Source organism: Meleagris gallopavo, chromosome 6, assembly GCF_905368555.1.
Source record: "Meleagris gallopavo chromosome 6, MGAL_WU_HG_1.1, whole genome shotgun sequence".
Classification (NCBI taxonomy): domain Eukaryota; kingdom Metazoa; phylum Chordata; class Aves; order Galliformes; family Phasianidae; genus Meleagris; species Meleagris gallopavo.
The window spans coordinates 10,016,441-10,034,770 of NC_139409.1; the positions used below are offsets into that span (position 1 = coordinate 10,016,441).

An 18,330-nucleotide genomic window follows, 5' to 3' on the forward strand; every position below is an offset into this window, starting at 1 on the left:
ATAGGTGATATTAGTGGCAGCAATGATTTTGAGTCTCCAAAGAGAGTTCATTAAATAATCTTTGCTGACATCTGAATTTATGTAAAAAGAAACATGGAAAGAGAGCTGAATGATTTTCAGGATGTCAGACTTCCAATTAGGAAAATCTTAAAAAGGAGAGACAGGAAAGGACTTTGATCAGAGTTTCAGGAGATTTGTTTTCATTGTTAATCGAAATAAATTGTGCAAAAGAAGAAAACAAAACACAAACCTTAGGAAGGAAAATGTTTTTCTAGAAGTGAATTACTTATTTGTTAGAGACTGTACATTCATTTTGTTTTGAGCTCTTTCCAAGAAGATGTGTCAAATATGATAACAAGCACTGAAACCAGGTAACGGCTCGGACCGAATAATCACAGTCAGATCAGAGCAGAGATGCTGAAGCATTAAGCACAGCAAAACAACAAGCTAAACAGAGGTTTCTAACTGAAGCAAATCTGAATCTGAAGACAAGATAACCAGAAAGAAATCTGACTTATAATTTCGTAACCTGCAGTAAGAGAGCCACGAAACCAAGAAAGAAATGGACTTCTGGTATCGAGGCAACATATAGAAGTGGATAGAAAAATCCAGAATAGGAACACTGCATTCTATCTTAGTCAAGTTCTTCAAAGACTAATTGTATAGGTGACGAAGTGATAACTTTTCCACATTGAGATGGAAGCTTACATTTACTTGTGTTGACATTTGCTGTGTACAATTTTCTTATGAGTGAATGAAGCCTTGGTAGCTGTTCAGAGCAATTTGCTGGAGAGCTTGGTGACTTATTGAGGAATCATGTTCTACAGCAATACCAATGTAGGAATTCGAAAACATGCCTCACTCGGTATCAGAAGAGGCACACAGAGATATGCATCATGTATCCTCCTGCCCATCCCCAGACTGACTCATAATCTTAGTTTGCAAACAGTAAGCATACCTCAAGCAGACTCTACGCACAAACAGATGTTTTTAACAGAACTCCTCTGAAACTCATATTTGCTTGAAGGTTTGAGGACATGGGTTTATGAACTAGACAATTCCAAAAATAATATTTCTGTTTAAAAACAGTGCGTTGACAATTTTTAGCATAATGTAGGAGAAGCTTCTAGTTTATACATCAAAGAACCATTACACACATCACACAGCCATTAACTGAAGAAAAACTGGCAGCATCTACAGTGTGAACTCAAGGTTTCTAAGGGGAGAAGGGAGTTTTCAGATTTATCAGAGTGATCTGGACATAGATGACGTTTCTTAGCCAACATTCATCATTTAATTTTCCTTTAAGTCAGACTAGCAAGCTTTCTGACTAATGAAATGAACTAGTGATATCTTACAAAAGGTTTAATAAGGACTTCTCTATAGCTTTCCAAATGTGTCAGCACAATGAGTCTGACTGTGTCCAGCAAGTTATGTCTCCCTGCACAATCCAAAACTTCCAGAGATGGCTCCTCCATGACCTCTGCAACTATTATTCTCTGGTTTTTAATTCACAGGTCACAAGGATCCCTATGCCACAATGGCTGACGAGTGCTGCTGTCCATTGCTCCGTTATTCCACAGTTGGAAGAGAGGCAGTGGCAGAAAAATGTGTCGCTGCTGTCTGGCTATCATCTGAGAAGGGCATCTCTACTGCAGTAGTCTTTGTAGCAGTTTAAACAACAGCTGAGCCCACTAACCACTCAGTCAGTTAAGGTGCAGCACAAGCACATTATGCCTTAAAAGGTAAGATTACAGAAGTTTCAGAGCTCATTTTTCTTTCAGTTATATAACAGTCACTTCTTTCAGTCTGTGATATATTGGAGGGACACTGCAAAGAGACTTTGATCCCATTTACAGGAAATCTACCTCACTGTTCACTTCTCTAGTCCATACTTCACAGTTTATCAGGGAGGATGCTAAGGGAGATTCTGTCAAAAGCCTTACTAAGACCAGGCAGAACACATCTACTGCTCTTTTCTCAACCTCCAAAGTAGTCATTTTATTGTCAAAAGCTATTAAGTTGTGATCATGGATTGACCAGTGTAATAAGGGGACTTCTTAAGTCCATGATGACTACTCCTAATCACTTTTTTGTCTTTCACATATTTCAAAATGTTTTCCAGATTATTTGTTCTGCCACCTTCTCAGAGCTTGACTCGCCTGTAGTTCTCCAGATTCTCCTTCTTGCCATTCCAGAGAGAGGACTGAGACTTGCTTTCAAAGAATCAAGAGCAGCCTCATAATGATATTGGTCAGCTCCTCAGCACTTCTGAGTGCATCTCATCATGTCCCATGACCTTTACATGATTAATTTGTTTAAATATTCCCTGTCCTGATCCCTTTTCACAGAGTGTATGTTTTCAGTACTTTGCCACTAGTCTCTGGGGCCTTGGATTCCTGAAGGCAAATCTCATCAATAAGAGATCAAGGTACAAAAAACCCATTACATATCTTGCCCTTTTCGCTGTCCTGCTCCATTCAGCAGTGAGTCCACACATTTCTCAGTCATCCTTCTGCTGCTTACAGGCCCCCAGAAACCATTATTGTTCTCTTCACATTGTTCGTCAGACAAAAATCCAGATATGCTTTGGCTTTGTAAATCCATCCTTCTATGCTTGGAAAGTGTCCCTGCATTTGTATGATGAGCACTTCTCATGCATAGCTATTTACAAGTGTTTACAATAAAATTATTTTAAACAGAGTAGAGAACAAAAACAGTGACTTCAATTTTTTATTCCAATTCTCTGCTCTTCAGTTCTACTCACCCGATCTGTAGCGCTCATCCCGTGACCCTGAGGACCTGCGACGGTGATATCGTGAGGAAGAGGAAGGAGTAACCGGAGTTCGACGTTCTTGTGGCAATGCCTGGTCCACTCCTGCATTAGTAATAAATAAATAAAGCTCATTCTGATTGAATTTCAGAAGTTTAATAGCGAGGAGGAGCTCAGCCTACGCTAGACCTAGAAAATGAACACACTAGTCACATCAGTTTACTAAGCAGCATTTGCCACTGCTCAGCTTTCCTGGTGTGCTTACATTCCTGCTTCTCTAACAGAACAACTTAAGATCACGCACTCCATAAGAAGAGCACACAGCCTGTAAGGTTGGGGTTGATTTTTTTCTCCATACAGGCGACTTTTCACAAAGTAGTATTAGTGAAATATTTTAATGTCTAATAAACACAAACACCATTCCAATGAATCTGGAAGCTTTCCTGTAAATTGGTTAAAGACAGTTCCTAAAAATGGTTTAACAAATTTGTATTACAAATGTTTTCCTAAAACCTCATGCAGTTAGATCGTATCAGTTTGTGACAGCACAGCATTAATTTATGTAAACTAGATCTTCTGTGGGATCTTCTGTTCAATATGTATAGGCATTTTCAGCTACCAAAGGAAAATCAGCAGTACTGTAGCAAAGCAAGCTGAAGGGGCAATCTGTTCTGGCAAAAAAATGAAAATAATTCAGACATAATATATACCTGCAGCATCTCCATATACTAGGTCCAAACTTCCAGTATGTTAGATTTAAACCTTGTGTTTATCTCTTTGCCTTACAATTTTCTTTTTTATAGTACAGGTATTTTTTAAAGGCTCCTTCAAAGATAGCAGTGGTATAACTGCAGTGTTGTTATACAGACACTTCCAGAAACTAATTCTCCTTCACAGCCTCTCCAGAAGAGTGAAGTGAGTTACTTACAAAGAACAATTCAAACAAACAATAGGAAAAGAAAACAAATGTGAATATGTAGCAGTGGTATAATATACCACCCCGTTCTTTCTCTTCCACAGAACAACCTGAGTAAACAAACCCAGTAAGCAATGTATATAGCTCAGATTTAATAAATCAGAACATTGGGCACTGTGAGCCACAGGGGGAAAACAAAAGCACAAACAAAAGCAAGAACAAAAGCACAAACAAATTCCACCAAAAGAAAGAGACCCTAAAGAAATAAAATTCATTCTTTTGCCTTTTATTTTTTGCCTTCTTTTTAACTTTTGAAAGCTGTTACACACTGTGTAACTGTAGGGACAGAAGTAAAACTGGCTTCTTCCACTTAGAGCTGATGGTAAGAAAGATCTGTTAAAATTAATTAAATGATTAATAACTAAGCTCGAACGAATGATTAAAAATTGAAATTGGATTCAAAAGCCATGTTTAAATAAGCGTTCAATTTTTTTTTTTTTTAAAGCACAATGCAAAAACGTTCCATGATTGTTTCTGAGCTATTTAGGGCTTGTTTATTGGGGTGAGATAAGAATTTACTTCTGGGGTAACAAGAATTTTTATGTTGAATACAGAGCGCTAGTCAAAAAGCATCTGTTAAAAAAGTCAGCACTATGCTGTGCATCTCTGTGATGCAGAAATCAAGCTGAGAAACAGCTCCTCGCTTAAATCTCTGGGATATCACATACATCAAGTCTGCTGTGATCCCATGGAGAAGGGCCTGCTTGGCTACAAAGCGTACTTGGAGTAAAATCTCACTGAGACATAAGACAGAGTAAATCCATAAATGTTCTCTTACTCAGATTGCGATTAATAATTCATATTCTTAATTAAAATAAAATATCTTCATTCAACTGTTCTGTCTCCACACTACAGTGCTGTGCAATTTCACCACAGTTCTGCATAATTTCATTTGCTCCCTAGTCTTTACGTTCTTTTAAGTACACGTATATAAATTCTGAAGCACTGAAATGTTCTGAAGGAATATTTTCTCCTCATTGGTGGCCTTACTGGGTCACGATGAGAATCACCATGATAACTAACAACAAGCATTAACTTAAATTACTTTGATTGAAAATGTTCAGAAAATGATGTTTCAGTCTGTACAAGGTTCTAACCATATCTCAATCCAGTCTCATTGTACAATAAGAAGATACTTTCTGGAAATCACGTATTTACAAAATATTGACAAATCACAGCCAAAGACACACATCTAACATTCTGTGTCACAGAGTTCTGGTGAAGAAAGCAGTGCCACAGCTTCACTGCCTGCGTATGGCAATGCCATGCAGACAAGAATGAGCAAAAGTTAATAGGTACAACAGGATCAGAGAGAAAACCAAGACTAACTACATTTTTCCAACAACAAAGCCACAGACAACAGGCCTTAGAAACACTGAAGGGAATTATATTGTGAGGAAAAGCATCAAAAAGATGTGCAACTTCTGAAGCAGGCAGACTTTTTCAGGTGGACCCGATAGCTGTTGGGCAGAATACATTGAGGCCCCGGCTTCTTTCTCCTGGCCATTCAGTTGTGAAATACCTCAGTTGTCTCAGTCTTGTTCTCTGCAGCTGCAGGCTGCGAAAAAAGCCCTTTTCCAGGGCACAAAAAGGGAATGCAGCCTCAGCCTCCAGAGTCTTGTCCTTTCTAAAGGTACAGAAATCTCTCGTTTTATCTTAAAATTTGGACACTTTACACTAGTTTACCTCCCACCCACTTTGTGTTTTTTTTTTTTTAAAGACAATCAGTAACAGGAGGTTTCTTTAACAGTTAGGAATGAGGCAACTCCAACATGCTGCACTGGTTTGCACTTAGGGACACAACAAGCTTCACCAGAGCAACAAAAAAGCTTCTGCTTCTTGGGAGGATTACTTGATGACTTTATCCCACTTTCCCATCCATATAAAAACAGCAAATAAACCTCTACTCAGATCAGGACATGTGAGTGTGACTCTCATTTTACGGAAGTTAATTCTAGAGTGAAACAGAGAAGTTCCGCACCAGCCCTCTGTGGGGAGACCTCTCTTTGTACTAAATTCTCTGTTGTGTGAGAACACAAAGCATAGCCGCACTACAGAGAGACAGTAAGAAACCTTACAGAAAGGGCTGGAGGAGGACTTGCCCAGCACTGTGGGGACCCATACCTTCCCGGAGGCAGCTCCCTTGTGCAAGACAAGGAATGCAGTAGCTGGAACCTACTGGCTGCCATTTCTGAGCGATAGGTAGAAGTAAAAGCCATACAGAATAACGAACGCTATGAACTCAGAGAAATGTTGCCATTAATAGCAAAGCGGTGTTAACAGCTGAACTGTTCACCTCCATGAAGGCTCTGGCAATACAGTGCAGTAACAAGCATCTTTTTTTCCACTTGGAATTCTGAACATAACTAAAACCCCCAAATTGATGGCTTTCACAGCCAGCACACAGGGTCCTTGAGTTAAGTGCTAATGCTTGTTGAAGTGCATCCTGACCGAAACGTATTTGTGGATCAGTGGATGTGGAGGAGTAATGGGCCTTGTGAATTCATACCTAGATCAATTCCTAAATTTAAGGAGGCAGCAGAGCAACGAATGGCTTTCATTAAAGAAAGGACAATGTCACCCCAATGCCCTGTAGACAGACAATCCCAATCACTGTCAAAATCACATCATTCTTAATAATGCCACAGGCCACCAGTCTTGCTGCTAGCAAGGCTTAGAAAGGCAAGTACAATTAGCAGCACTGACTCATTTCAACTTACAAAGAATTTAAGAAAAATATGAATTAAAAATACATGCCCAGAGCACATTTATTTTATATAGAAGAACGAGAAGCCAGTGCTTTGTGCTCATCATATTGCACATACGCATTAGAAGGTGCATTGGAGCTAACAGCCATGCTCTTAATGCGAGTATTAGTTCATTTATCTAACGCCACTAATGTGGGATTCAGCTTGCAGATTAAGACACCTATATTTAGGTGTCTACAAGAAGGAGCTTAAGCTGAGCTCGCATAATGAAAAACAGAAACCTAGACCAGGACTCAGAAGTCAAAACAGAGGTGCCCAAAGTCTTATCAGATGTTACAAAGTATGACACCTGCCTTGATCAGGATCTCATGTGTCCCCTTTAAGTTGTTTTCTGCATGCTTGCCCTGTGCAGATGCCTCTAATACCTTAAGAAATCTTGAGTAGTATTAGACACTTATGTTCAGGCAACTCAGAGAGTCCAGTGGAGCTTGCAAAGCTATGCAGGTGTTCGGGGGGGGGAGGGGGGGGAGATATCTGCTTCAGAATAAGCTGAAAAGCTCTCTGGGTTTCATCAACTGAATTAACTGTGTCTTCACATAAGAATGGAAGCTCAAATACCAGCTTCATAGGCAGACAACTTAATGCAAATATATCAATCTAGAAATCCTAATCTGCAAGCTGGATTCTACATTTAGTACATTTAACTGAAAATATCAGAGCCACAGTAAAGCTATTTAGGCATACCACTGCAAGCTGGATAGTTTTATTTTTATGTGCATGGAAGTCACAAAGCTGTCACATTGAAACAGGTTTCAGTCACCCCTATCCTTCCTTTTTTTCTGTCTTTATCTCCTTGTTCCTCCCTTCTAGTCTTCATTGCTTCTTTTTTGTAGTTGAATTATAGGTCCTTGAGGAATTTGAGGTCCTTTTCAACCCAGGCCATTCTATGATTCTATAGTGTTGTGTGCTACTGATGCTGCAGTAACTGCATGGCTCTCTCCAATAGAGGACAACTGTTTCCTCAGCGACAGCTGACAAGTCTCTTTGATGTATCACATATTTCTATGAGTAGGTCAAAATTTTGACTCAGAAAATGTTTAAAAGCTGAAATATCTAATTGATAAGAGATAGAAGGCATTCTGTACTGAGGCTGCTTTCACTGTTCTAAACCTAGCTGACAGGAGAACAAGCTGTAGAGCAAAATCAGGGCTGGAGGAAAGGAAGGTTAACAGTATTTGCATTCAGTTCAAACTATTTCCTTGACTTCTATGCAATGGCTGCTGACTCTGCTTTAAAAGCAAAGCCAAGGGATGAACGCACCGAGTATTTTGTAAACAGGTTAAATGTCACACCGCTCCCATGGAACTTGTTACTTAGCACGGCATTTCACTCTTCCCAACAGATGTATATGGAAGTAATAAGTTCACTGGATCAGCCTAATCCAAAGAAGTTTTAAAAGGTGACACTACTAACCAAAAACAACCAGGGAAGGTATGCCAGTTTTTGCTAGATAAACCTGGAGAAGATGGAATTTCTGATGAGATATGTTTCATTAACAATCTATCTTTCACAGGCGAGCTTTTACATTTACTTCTGTACTTGGTTTCAAACAATACATATACTTGAAATCTATCTTCTTTCCTTATTACAATCTCCATCTTGCGTTCCAGGATTTCCTTGTATGTGTTAAGCCCTCAGTACAAAATTAGCACGGATAACAGAATCACAGAATTACAGAATGGTTTGGGTTGAGAAGGACCTTAAAGATCACGCAGTTTCAACTACTTTCCATGGGCAGGGACACCTCCCAAAAGACTAGGATGCCCAGGGCCCTATCCAACCTTGCCTTGAGCATCTTCAAAGGCAAGGCAGCCTGTTCCAGGGTCTCAGTAGCCTTGTCATGAAGAATTTCTTCATAATGTCTAATGCAAATGTACCTTCTTTCCATTTAAAACCATTATTCTTTGTCCTGTTCTGCAGTGGGGAGGAGTTCCTCCCTACCTTTCCTGTAGATCCCATTTGGCCGCTGTCAAGTCTCCTCAGGACATTATCCTCTCCAGTCTAAACAACTCCAACTCTCCCACTAATCATCCTCTTGGCCCTCCTCTACACACACCCTAACATTGTTTTCTGATGTTTCCAAACAATGTTTTCAATGTTTCTAATGTTTTCCTTTTTTTTCCCTTCAATCTCTCAAGGATGGTGGATATCACAGCACTGCTACAATTCATACATGATGCTTGATTTTCACTTTTCTATGTCAGTCCCAAATTTTCAGTGTTAGATTTGAAGGCTTTTTTAGCAGAACAGAAAGAAAAAGGCATTCACCTATGTATTGCTCAATTTATACTGCCAGCAGTTTAACATCCTTCCTTCAGCATTCAACAAAAGAAATTTGCTGCAGATCTGTCCCTTCGGAGCATTCTGTTGTAAATTCTATCAGTTTTGCATTTTGACAGTGGTAGCCAGCTCTCTGTATGCCTCCGCTCACTCCTTCTGCTCTGTTCCAACATACACAAACTTTATTTCAAGGCCTGCAATGGTGTATTTCTTTTCTTTCTTTTTCATTGCTCACATCAGATTGAGCCACCTTCTCTCACTCATTTATCAGATTTTCAGACAAACATCTTGATGTTTGGTGCTATATTCTGTTTCACAGATGCTCTCCATGAACATCAACAGTATTTCATTGAAATTCTTCACATTCTATGAAGAAGATTCTGACTCTGATGTGTACTAAAAATATTTCCCTCCAAAAAAGCCATCACGCTAAGTGCTGAAACCACTAAGCACATTGCTAGCTGATACACTAGCTGATCATATCAAGTGCTCATTTCTTTCCTTATATTTCTTCCCTTCCCATTTTTGTCTTATTATTACTGTACAACCTTTGAAGGGAGATGTATTTTTCTCCATGTCTGAAAACAGTTTGATGTTGTAAGGTCTTAGTACAAGATAGAAAACAAAAGTGCCAACATAAAACAATGCTTAAAATAATAAATGGGCTCTCAACCAGCATGGCAAAACCAAAGCAATAATACAGCTTTAAGAGATGGCACCAAGAGGTAGTTCTCAGAATTTCCCTTTTTAACCAAACAGGACCCTGCAAGAAATCCATCAATTCAAACCAAAACACTTCCTCAAGCATGATTTACTTTCATCTATCTGCCATGATTTCACATCTCTAAAACATCTTTGTACTATTTTCAAAAATGTGTCCATAAACTGTAGAATGCATACATTTTACAACAAAATTCATATTCTTAGCCTACATCCATGCTTTGAAATGCCCCGTCATGGCTATCTTGCTGAGATCTTTGAGAATTAGGAAGGCACAACACTGCTTATTATTAATAAAGTGAATACATGAGGGATTTTTTCAGTTCTAAAATCAAGCTTTGTTTAAACATTTCCTGCAATCTTTGCAATCCAAATAATGCCTGTGGAAGAGAAAATGAAATTGTAATCGCCACGTTTACTTTCAGTGCCCAAAGTGCCAGCAGCAGGAATAGTAAATGGAGGCACACATGCACACAGTATGCAAAAATATGCACATACTACAGATAGACATAAATACATCTCATTAATTACAGAGGACACAGAAAATGGTTCCAATTATTCTACAGAAAATTGTTTCATAAAGTTCAGGGAATCTTATTTGGGAGCATATTATCTGCTCTACACTGCGTAACTTGAAATTTCATTGCAGTGCCAGTGCTGTTGGGACTCCAGCAGCAGGAGATGCAGCTCTCTGTCTCCAGGCCTGCAAAAGGAGCAGCAGATGCCTTTTAAGCATTGCATCTCACAGGTTCATTAGCAATAATAGAAAGAGTGATGGTGACTGGTCTACATGGTTACACTACAAGTAGAACCACACTGGTGGTATCAAAGATGGGAAATTACTGAAAGTAATCTGGTGTAGACACACCACCTGATTAAGAGGGAATGAACCACCCATGTATAAGCTGTTAGAAGAAAATCTTAATTGATAACAACATTGTCTCTCTGTTCTGTGAATGAATAATCAAATTTCCTAGCAAAAGACTGGAAGCAAATTGGGCAAAAAAAATAGCTTATGGGGGAGGCTTGTAATTCAGTTATTTTTCTTATAGGGAGGGTTTCTTCTAATAGCACACATGTATCTGACCACATGTTATCTTACCTAGAACTGACTGATCTAATCAAGATAATCTTCAGAAAAGTATTCAGAAATGAATGCCTGTTTAAGTGGTTATTCTTTCAGATCTAGGCTGTCAGGGCTTCTCTACAGAGGCAGTAAGAGAAAGGTCACAGCACAAGAGAGACCGAGATGCGTGTATAGATAAAAGGTCCAGATTCACTATTCATTATTTTTAGATGTCTGACATACAGACATGCTAAGAAAAGAAAAATCACTCTGTGCACAGAATGTCTCCAGCTACAAACTGACATCCGAGAGACAGCGCTTTGAGGAAGAAAGCTGCAATTTGGTCTCCTTAAGTTAAAGCAGGTGGGAATTTAATGGAAAAGAAAAAAGAGGCTCTCCCTGTCCTTTTTCCCATTACCATTGCCAAATGCAGCATATTCGTCTCGGATTTCTAAATGTTCAACAGCCTGGCTGGGATGGCACAAATGTCCTTTGCATATGTGCAGTCTGTGCAGCATCTGGATGTGTGAGACTTACAGTGCATGCACTGTGCAGCCAATTTGCAGATGTGCAGTGGATCCAGCAAGTCCCCCATGTGTCAGACTCACTGTGTATTTGCTGTGTAGCATATCCAACAACCTACTCTCTGGGATTTTCCTGTCCAAAATAGAAACCTTAATAGTGCACTCCCACATTACCCAATGTAGTATCAACCACATGGCTGCACATCTTCCCCTTCTGAATTAGGATTATACTAATTCCTGAAAAGTACCAGCTTTCCCTTTCTAACATGATAGCATCTCAGTGAGCGCAACACAAAGAGCTCTAGTACATGGATGTATGTACACACTTTTATGTGTGCGTAGAGAAATATAAACAACACAGTCAGAATCCTATATGGCTTTCCTTTATAGCATAATAGCAAATTTGTCTGAAAATGAGAGGATATGGCTTTCTCAAAGGGATTGTGTTTTTACAGGTATGCCTTACTCAGACAGAGCTGTAAGTTCTATTTCCCTTCTTCCCATCTCTTACGGTATGTCAGGTCTGCCTTGTGAGAGCATGGACAAGCACACAGGAGAGTCCATGTGCCCACATGATTGGCAGGAGAAAATCTGTTGTCTTGGGGACCTGCTAATCCTCTGCTACAAGCGCAGGGATAGGAATGGACCATCTGCCTGCCACTAGCCACAGGATATCTCTTATGAAGAAAGGCCGAGGGAGCTGGGCTCATTTAGCTTAGGTAAGGTTCCAGGGAGACCTCATTATGGCCTTCCAGTACTTGAAGGGAGCTTATAAGCAGGAGAGGGACCACAGAATCACAGAATAGCCAGGGTTGGAAGGGACTCCAAGAATCATGAATCTCCAACCCCACCTGTATAATCAAAGAATGTACAGATGTTATAATTGTGAAATACACCAGAGAATTTGGCTAAGGAGGTTATTTATACCCCGTGTCCCGGGGTCACTGTAAAACTCCGAAGGAGGGATCTCCAGAAGAGATGCTTCCACACTGGCAGTCAGCTCTTAAATGGATCTAGGAGATGTGAGCCAAGCTCCACCCCTTCCGGCAGTACAGGTGAATTGCCTTCACCTGTGCTCCCATGGCTGACTTATTGCTCGCCTTCAGTTATCAATCAGCGGCTCAGGCCGTGATTCAGCAGTTCCCATACACTGCCACCACATGCAGGGCCGCCAACCTCCCCATTTAATAATATACCAGGCTGCCCAGGGCCCCATCCAATCTGGGCTTGAACACTTCCAGGGAGGGGACATCCACAACCTCTCCGGGCAGCTCCAGCACCTCACCACTCTCTCTGTAAAGAACTTCTCCATGACAGGACCAACTTTTTACACAGTCTGATAGTGACAGGACAAGGCAGAACAGCCTTAGACTAAAAGAGGGTAAATTTAGGTTAGATGTTAGGAAGAAAGTTTTTACTCAGAGTGTGGTGAGGCGCTGGCACAGGCTGCTCAGAGAAGCTGTGACTGGCCCATCCCTGGAGGTGCTCAAAGCCAGGCTGGATGTGGTCCTGAGCAGCCTGAACTGGTGATGGTAATGCTGCCCACAGCAGGCGGTTTGGAACTAGATGATCTTTAAGGTCTCTTCCGATTCAAGCCATTCTATGATTCTATTACATTCCCAGAAGGCAAGGTGAATGACTGCTGAAAGACACAGCTGTAGAGGCACAGCTGGGACCCTGTCTTATATGTCCACACTGCCAACACATTAGCCCTACAGGAAGTCCCTCAAGTGTGCTCTATCAGCTTGGTGCCTGCTCCTAGATGTTGGCCTGCTTCTGAATGGTTTGAAGTTTCCAGTACTCTACTGAATTTCAGGACTCTATTGAGTTTCCACAGAGATTCAGTCTCTACTTAGAAACTGCACAGAACTAGGGGTGCTCAGATTTTTACAGCTTCCTTCTGATTCTGGTGGACTTGGACTTTTCCAGTGCTCTGTAAAAAGGCAGTTCCAAAAAGGGAAGTAAAAACACATGCCTTCCTGTGTTTCACCAGCCTCCTCTATGTTCCTCCTCTAAAGTGACCACTGCATGGAAGCTAGGCATTCATATGCCACTAAAATTGATTATTCCTTCTCCCTTCTCAACACTCCGCCCTCAGACAGACAGAAGTTGATAACAGCCTCCCAATTGCCGTTGTCCGGCCTTGTCACTGGCAGCCCCTCACCTGTCTGACTGATGCACACATTTACCAGAGACTTCCAGTTGAGGCACACTTACAGACAGATATGGACTGAAAAAGATACATTCGTTGTGCTCACCAAAACGAAAATAAAAGAGAGGCCGGTTTCCTGCTGTGCTGGCTGCTCTCTCTCTAGCGGCCGCTTCCCGGATGTCACAGACCCCAATGTTGGCAGTGCGGAGCATTCTTCTGGCAGCTCCTTCACTGTGTTGCAGTCTACACCGTACCGCGGCAGCTCCATTCGCTGCTGTAACAAGTTGAAAAAAACTAATTAATTCACGTTTAGTTTTTTTACATTTGTTACAGCAACGAATGGAGCTGCTGCCCCCATGCAGTACAGCACACACGCACGCACACGCACAGACACTACAGGACACTCACGGAGCCAATGAGGTCAATGTTCCACTCTGCCAACATTGGTGTTAGAAATGTTAGCAAAGGTGCAGCAAGAGGACTTGGATGCCCAAATAGAGGGGAACTGCCTTTGGATTTCCTTATTTTCCTTGAGTGCAGTCACAGAACACAAATCCCAGCCCTTCCCTGAGATCTTCAATCCCTGCTGAAGAGCCGTACCAATTTCCACACTGTTTGAAAATCTCTCTTCATCTTCTTCTCCTTTTTAACGACAAAAGCTTAGACCAAAGCTTATACATTCTTGCAGTTCCCCATCAAAACACATTACAACAAAGAAATAACTAATTTGATCACCTATATGACTGTTCAGATATCAACAGAGGCTTATGAAATGCAGCATCTGTTTTGTTATCTTATTTCTTCTCATAAAGGACTCATTTTCCCCTTCCTACTGAACAGGGACCTCAGGTGAGTAAGATCTTAGAAGGAAAATATCAAATTACAGTTTCAGGTTTTGTCCAAAAGGTAACACAACAAAACAAACAAAAACTACAAAGACAGTGAAGATCAAGCACAAATAATATCAGTTTCTGGAGGAAAATACTTTAATACAGTAGAAGCAATATCTTCCTTTATAACACAGTAATTCATTTAGCCATGAGCTAAATGATTGAGCTCGATGTACGTACAAGAAAATAGTGGACAATATTTCAATAGTCTTCTCCTGTCCTTCCTCCCATAATCTTTCTTCACTCATCCCCACATCCCCAGTGCAAGTTTTCGTGCAAAGTGGTACAGAGGAAAACATTCACCCTGTTTCTTCCCATCTTTACAATAGCGCTAGATCTGCTACATCGTCAGTGATGACTTCTTCAAATTATTGAATGGATCCCACTATAGGACTGATACAGATTTCTCTGCTGTCCTTTTGCTGGAAAACTTTAATGTCACAACAAAGACTTTGAAAGATAAACCTCAGTAAGTTCTCCACCTTCTCTCTTTCATCATGGCATGAGAAGACCTCAGTAGTTTGAGACAAGGCCACAGTTTGACCAAATGACTATGGCTCTCTGGAGGAAGAGCTGTATACCAGAGAATACTGGTACCAACCATAACCCTCTGTTGAGGATTACTGTTAAGTAAGTCTCCCCATAGCTCAGTACATCTAAGTACAGAACATGAGAACATGCTGTGAAGACTATCATATGCTTGATAGTTTGGTCAACAAATATCCGCAAATTTAATGCCTGAACATCCGGCTCTGCTGATTTGATTTGCTTCTTTCTCTTACAGCTCCCTACAGTTAGCAGATGTTACAGTCATCCTCAAGTCAGGAATTATCACTTCAGAAAGAAGAGGTGTCTGTAACATTGATGTCTTTTGTGGAGTTTCCACCAGTGAAGCATACCAAACGAAATCCAAAGGCCCCAGAATACCATTCTGCTACGGAGCAAGCTAATATACTCTCAAAGTAATGCCTCCTGCTTTATGATGTTGCCCCACAATCCTAGAGGCAGATATTGGTGATACGGCAGCAGAGGTTGAATCTTCCTGCCGATATTCCATTAGATTTTGATGCTGTGTGACAGATGGCAGCAGAGGGGCAGTCTGACAAAAGGCAATTTTCCTTCATGCAGAAAAAGTAGTACAGATAGACATTCACTGATGCTTGTTGACTGTTTATGGAGACCAAACAGTGGATGTGAGCACTGTGAGGCAGTGGGTGGTAGGTTTCAGCAGTGATGACAGCAACATGAAAGACATGCCACATTCCAGACAACCATGCAGATTTTTACGAGCACAGCATGCAGACTCTTGTTCATTGCTGGCAAAAATACATAGCTAACAGTGGTGAATATGTTGAAAAATAGCTTTGTAATTGAGAATTTTCTCTATCAAATAGTGTTGTTGCGCTCTTTCTATCTGCTGTAGTTTCTATGGAAAAAAATAGGAGGCTTTCCTTCCAGAGACCTGTACATACATCTGTAGAAGCCAGAATACGGCAGTACCTCTACATGAGCTGTTTGAATAGAAAACCATCAACGCCATAAAGAAAGAATATGGTAAAGGAAAAAGTGAACTAGTTCCCAGGTCTGCAGTAAAAATACGGCTCAGAGGAATGCCAAGTGCAAGAGGAGCCCCTGTACAGCAAGTGAGACTGCACAGGAGAGTGTGGCATGCTCCCATGAGGCTGGCATAAAATGGAGGCCTACAACGATAAGTAAAACCACATAGACAACTTCAAAATTCAGTGTCTTTATAAAGCATGAACTCTGAAGAGTTTTTCCTTATTTCTGGTAAGCACATATAGGGAGTAAGTTAAATGAAGCAATACGTAATTTGACATTTGATTTCATTTGAAATTTTTTGTACACTTTTAGGGCAGGTACATGCAACTCACTCCTAAATACAGAGACCGACTGTTTATAAAGGATCACTTGATCACGCATTGAAAGACAAGCTGAAATCTAAGGGATGTTGCTGGTCTCTATGTTGACTTCAAAAGTAAGATTAGGGCAGGAAACCCAAAAGGGGAGAAAGGAACAAAGCTATAAGGTTTTCTTCCACTCAAGTATACCTCTGTTTAGAAAGTTTTACGTGGCACAAGTCTTAATGAGTTAGGACATCGTATTTTCTTCTGTATTTTTGCATTACTTAACAATAAACAATATCTCTAACAAACCTAGGCTGATTTTATTTTCCAGATGTGAGTGCCAAACCCAAACCAATGGATGTAAAAAAATGCACATGTGCCAAAGCAGACATATAAATGTAAAAATATATATAAAATGGATGAAATAAGCTTTTTCTGCATAACAATAGCTTTGTTTAAACCACATAATTTTTTTTTCAAAGATGTAGATTTTTATCGTGGCAACTACCAATACGCTTGACATCTTCATACACTGCAAGCACAGGTACACGTACCGGGAGGTTGTGGCAGGTAGGCCCCAATTAATTTTGATCTCTTCTTTTCATATCCTTTCTGTGTGATGTCACCTGCCAAGAAAAGGAAAGGAAAATCAATAAGATGTGGATAAAGACAAAGTCTAGCTGCTTAATGGCAGCACCATGAGCTTAGCCACCACTGCACTGTTTGTCTGTCTTGACAATTATAATGAACAAATGAAAGCACAGTATGATCACTCTACCCAGAAAAAAAAAACTCATTTATGCCAGAACCCTTCTGACAAGTAAATACTCAGCCTTGATTTATTTCAGCACCGGAGTCCAGCAGCAGAGTTTTAAAAGCATTTTGATATGCTGTCACACAAGCTTTGAAAAAGCTACAATGACCTTCATTAGGTTAACAAACAATGGATTATATGGAGTGCGTGGGCCCATGGTGGCTGGCAAAACACATTGCTGATTAGCATTTTCTATCATTAATGGGATTTTCCTAATCAAGCATATAAGGCACAAAAGATTTGAAACTGCTGCTATATTATTTCTGCAATGTAAATGTTTTAGCTGATTTCTAAGCAGAAATGAGATCAACAGAAACAAAACAAAACAAATCTACCACAGATATACTGGAAAATAGTAGCTTAAAGACTCTTTGTCTGACTTTCCAATAGAATCTCTAATGGATCTTGGAGACAACCAAATTTCTTACTATTACTGTGACTTTTCATTGTGTTTACAGTTTCTTTAGGTAACATAACATGAATTTTAAAAAATGCTTTTCTGTACACATGCTCTAAAAGAAAGTAATGGATAATTAGATAAGCAGGACGAAACAGATGCTTCTAGTCTTATTAGAGTTCAGGAAGGCCAGATCACTGGAATATAGTCCTGGCTTTGGTGCTCAAGAGTAACTAAAACATCCAGGTTCTTCTTTCCAAATGTACGAGTGAACATGCACACATATACATAAATATTAAATGTAGTACAAGCTATTCTGAATGCTAAGCAATGAGACAAGCTTTAAAATTACAAGATTTTTAAAATAACAGCATATTTCCTGCCCGTTCAGCAAGTGTATCCGTTTTTGTGAAACTTATCATACAGTTGAAGTCCAATGCTGGATTTGTACATTTGAAAAAAGCACGAATGCTTAGGAGGGGATAAAACACAAAAAGAAGCAGAACTTCAGCAGTAACATCTAGCCAAACACAGCGGTGTGTATCTGCTCTGGCTCTTCCGTCCCAGTGTTCAACCTCGAGCTAAGGAGACCATTTGCTAAGAGAACTGCATGCCCATTTCAATCCCAACCACTTTGGTAAATGGATGCTAAGGTAGTAACAAATGTATAGAGAGAGCTTTTGAGGGTGGGCCTGAAGTCAATAACTACATCAAGACACCTTCTAACGGTAACTGCTGTTCCTCAAGGGAAGCTCCCTTCTGGGGGATGGCTGCAATAAGCAATAAGGAGGTAAGATTTTCCAAGCCTCATTGCCAGTGTCCCGAGCCAACCTCTCGCCCCTCACTAAAAAAAAACAGTGCTTAGAATATCACCTACCCTGTGCTACTGTATCTCAAACTGCTCTACAAAGAAAGTCAGCTAAAATATCTGTATTTTTAAATGAGGGAAGTGAGAGTGAAGCACTTGAAATGATAACTGTCCCATATTTACCCAAGGAAGTGGTAGACTTGGCAAGAGGACCTGTGTTTTTAAAGTTCAAACACACTGACTTTAAGCACGTTTATTCCCCTTTTGAACACTTCTATCATGTGTTCCTATCAGTCA

At 40.3% G+C, this 18,330-nt stretch overlaps 1 protein-coding gene across 5 annotated transcripts in view; it reads right to left on the reverse strand.

Annotated features, from left to right (window-relative positions):
- The window catches only part of DIP2C (DIP2 acetate--CoA ligase C (putative)), a 290,423-nt gene that overhangs the window by 121,537 nt on the left and 150,556 nt on the right, over positions 1-18,330 (reverse strand). For 3 of the 5 annotated variants that reach the window (XM_085227045.1, XM_085227046.1, XM_085227044.1), the window contains exons 2-4: positions 16,569-16,640; positions 13,366-13,533; positions 2,768-2,878 (exon numbers count right to left, since the gene is read on the reverse strand). In XM_085227045.1, the coding sequence (XP_085083171.1) occupies positions 2,768-2,878; positions 13,366-13,533; positions 16,569-16,640 (351 nt within the window). The remainder of the gene's footprint in view (positions 1-2,767; positions 2,879-13,365; positions 13,534-16,568; positions 16,641-18,330) is intronic. The other 2 variants (XM_085227048.1, XM_085227047.1) reach the window with 1 other exon arrangement.